The sequence below is a fragment of the Cryptomeria japonica genome, chromosome 11 (assembly GCF_030272615.1).
Source record: "Cryptomeria japonica chromosome 11, Sugi_1.0, whole genome shotgun sequence".
Classification (NCBI taxonomy): domain Eukaryota; kingdom Viridiplantae; phylum Streptophyta; class Pinopsida; order Cupressales; family Cupressaceae; genus Cryptomeria; species Cryptomeria japonica.
In genome coordinates, this window is record NC_081415.1 from 703594725 (window position 1) to 703598717 (window position 3993).

The window sequence follows — 3993 nt, forward strand, 5'->3', positions numbered from 1 at the left end:
AGATGGATAGAAGACTATAGAATTAATTTCAATTGTATGCATAGATTAATTAATTTTAAAAAATCTTTTATGATTAAAAACTTAAAGTCTTTTATAATAAAAAATAAAAATAAATATTTTTAAATATTATTAATTAAAAAAAAGACGCATAAAAGAAAAACATTACCATGATAAAAATTAACTACTTTCGATAGAAATTATATTTTAATTTATATTTATTATATTCACTACTTTCAAAAGAGAAAAACAATTTTGTGACCATTTGGGAAGAACTATGCTACACAACCACTTTGGTAGATTTTGATTGAAGTTGAATAAACACTTAGAAAGATTTTTCAAAAGAATAAATAATATAAGTTTCATTCAAGAGGTAATTTAACAAGTAAGAAGATATGAAATGTATACTTAGACCAAAAAAAGGGTAATAAAATTAACGAATGGTAATTTAAATGATGACTATCAACTTCCTCTTGTGGTGGACGTGGTCATCTGGGATCATGGTGATTGACTCTTTCTCTCGTTGTTCTTCTAGTTGATCTTTTGGGGAGTTGTTGTCCCCTATCGTTCCTGTTCTGGCCATTGCATTTATGGCTACAACTTTTTGTGGGTTGTGTTGGGTTTTGTTGGTTGTGATACTACTAGAGATATGGTAGTCACCTACCAGAGGGGAGGGAATTTGTGGGATCCTATGGCTAAGCGAGACTCGAAGGATGGTGACACTCTTACTGGTGTTGACTATCTCGCTTCGGTGATAAAAATAACTTTTGAAATAAATAAGACAACACTAAATATCTCAATTATTTTTGACAATATTTTTTGAGCATATCTTTGCTAGCATATATTTAATTTATATTTATTCAAATTGAAAATAAAAACTATCCTATTGCAATCTAAGCTGGTTTAACCTTGGAGGAAACTCTATGCTTAACCATGCTTGAGTTGGAGTAGTATTATGATGGCTGACCTCTCGGGAAGGTCCAATGCTTCATCTCTTTGAGCATCACCTCGATGCAATATATTTAATTTATATTTATTCAAATTTAAAAATTAAACTATTTTGTTGCAATCTAAGTTGGTTTATCCTTGGAGGAAACTCTGTGGTTAAGCATGCTTGAGTTGGAGTAGTACTATGATGGGTGACCTCCCGGGAAGGCCCAATGCTTCACCTTATTGAGAATCACCTATATGCAATGAGTGCTAAGTAGATCATTCATTATCATGAAAGATGGGTTTTTGTGAACAACCACTAATGAAACATGGGTCAATGAGTTTAAATAAAAAACGAATAAAACTATCTTGTTTTTATCTTCGAAAAAACAATATCTTTTTTATTTTTGTTTTTATGAAAAGAATTAAAATTTTACATACTGAAATAATTAGTTGTGTAAGTATAAAATCTAAATTTAAACCTATTTATCTTAAAGCAAAATCTTTAGAAATGCATTATCTATTAATAACTTTAAAGAATAATAACACTTAATTTAAAATTACAAATAAAAAAACTTCAATATCTAAAGAAGATATTCTGAATGAAACAAAACAAACCGAACATAAACTCAAGGACCAAACCTAATCAACACGAGGCTACTAAAACTGTACAATCCCATTTTCTAATTAGTTTTTAAGTACTCTTCCAAAATTTAGTGGTTTACTTTTGCTAATGTGCTCATTTAACATTTTTTAATGGAGTAATAGAATAAAAGTCGTGTAATCCAATTCCTAAAGTCTTTAGGACAGAGCCCACAACAAATTCGGCGACTGTACATTTATTACACAAATAACATCTAAGTCGCGAAGGGCGGCGCAACTATGAGAAATAGTTCGGTAATGACAGTAACGTATTGTCTTTATTCCACTTCCCAACACTGCTATAAGTACCTCCATTGCCTGCATTTACCAACCAAGCCCACAATTGCTCTATTATTTAGTACTTTTCTAAGCAAATCGTTGACAAAATCATGTCGAGATTTCTAAAACCCCTGAAATCTGCGGGAGTGATTGGAGATGTTGTGGATGTGTTTACTCCCTCAGTAAATATGAGCGTGGTGTACAACACAAACATGGAGGTCCACAATGGCTTTGAGTTCATGCCTTCCTCTATCACTTCCCCTCCCCAAGTTCAACTTCTTGACACTGATCCCGCCACATTTTTCACTTTGGTAAATTTAACTAAATGCTTTCTGCTTACAAACCCTAAAGATGCAGGCATAGAAATTCTCTGGACATTCTATTCATTTAATGATTCAATTTTTGATGGGTACAATTGTGTTTGCATGAAGATCATGACAGATCCAGATTCACCAAGTCCTAGCGATCCTAGTGGACGCGAGTATCTCCACTGGTATTGTCCCCATTTCTAAGCATTTACATTTACATACACACACATATATATATAAGACTTTCATCGTTTATGTTAGCAGTATCTATTTCCTTATAACTATTGTATGACTGAAATCGTAGTTTTTGAGATCTAAATACTGGAAATAATGTAACACATTATTTTCTTCACAAATCATTTTGAATATTTAAACGTCGTCCTCACACATTGAACTCAGCCTCTTTATCCAAATACAATTAGTACTGATTATATCTATTTTATCCATTTTCTGAGTTTTTTCAACTCCTGATGCCTACTAAATTCATGATTCTGTTGTTATTCGGACACTATAGTGCTCAGATAAGTAAAGCACAATTTGGTACACGAAAACGAATATAATAAGCTGCTGCATTTAAACATGTGCAGGATGGTGAGCGATATTCCGGGGACAAAGACTAATTCTTTTGGTAAGCGTGGAATAATGTTTCTTCTTTCTTTGACAACAAAGGTTGTATGAATTTTACTGGGTTTTTACGTTGTCTTCATAAGGCCTGGACCCTGTTCTCCAATGAGTAAGACATACCAGGTTATCATTTGGAACATTGAAATAATCTTTTACCAATTGTACTTGAAATGCGTCAATAGATTGTAGAAATTGTTTTCACTGTCTGATGTCGTAATTCTTTTCCTAAATTATTGTCATAGACAACAATTTGGATCCATCTGAATTCATTAAGACTTCCATTTCGCTTAACCTAATTTATAATTGTATTGTTTAATGTAGGTCGGGAAATTGTGAGCTATGAAAATCCAAGGGCTATAATTGGAATCCATCGATATGTATTTGTGTTGTTCAAGCAAAATGCGAAAGGAACAGTTGATTCTCCTCCGTCACGACAGCATTTCAAGACTCGCCAGTTTGCAGAGAGGAATGGATTGGGATCGCCTGTTGCTGTGGTTTATTTCAATGCCCGAAAAGAGACAGCCGCTAGATCCCGTTGAGCTCTTATCACAGACATAAAAGTCTAATGTTTTGTTCTACTTCTTCTCTAACTGTGGTGTCTTGAGTACTCTTCTCTGTCTTCTTAATCTATTCCCATTCTGCACTAGTAAGTTTCCACGGTTCTCTAGACCAATATGTACGGAAAGTTTGTTAGGCCAACCCCAATATATGAATAAATAAGTGCCTTGCTTTTCCTTAATCTTTATCTAACTCTGAAATTCGCTGCTGCCAAACCATACCGACATTTTAATTTAATTTTCGAAAATCATGGTACAGTGAATTGACGTCCCCAAATCGTAAAGTGGAATAATAAATTGGAAGAGGTAAGGTTTGAAGCCTTTTACGTTGGCCTCTTTCCCATGCGCTTAAAACGATTTCAAACTAACATTGCAAATAAATGTTCTATTCTCTTATAGATTATTTGGAATGAACCCTTAATATATAGGATAAACCTTACATCAGTGGCATGTTATAATTTAATGAGAGTTGAAAGGATGCTTATTAAGTGTTGTTTACAAATATGTATGTGTATAGTGGAGTTGGCTAGATTACCAAAATTGAAATTATAAATTGCAGTAGACAAAGTTCTCTATACAATTTATTTCAAAGGTTAATACATGTAATATTTATTAGTTTAATTTAATTAATCAAGATAAGGAATACAAATAATTTG

The 3993-nt window shown here is 32.8% G+C and overlaps 1 protein-coding gene across 1 annotated transcript; it reads left to right on the forward strand.

Moving 5' to 3' along the window:
• The first annotated feature begins 1923 nt into the window (after positions 1-1923).
• LOC131067132 (protein SELF-PRUNING) lies at positions 1924-3476 on the forward strand. Its single transcript, XM_058002064.1, has 4 exons — positions 1924-2159; positions 2280-2341; positions 2744-2784; positions 3102-3476. The coding sequence occupies exons 1-4, from the start codon at positions 1959-1961 to the stop codon at positions 3317-3319; spliced, it is 522 nt and encodes a 173-aa protein (XP_057858047.1). The 5' UTR covers positions 1924-1958; the 3' UTR covers positions 3320-3476.
• The last annotated feature ends 517 nt before the right edge of the window (positions 3477-3993 follow it).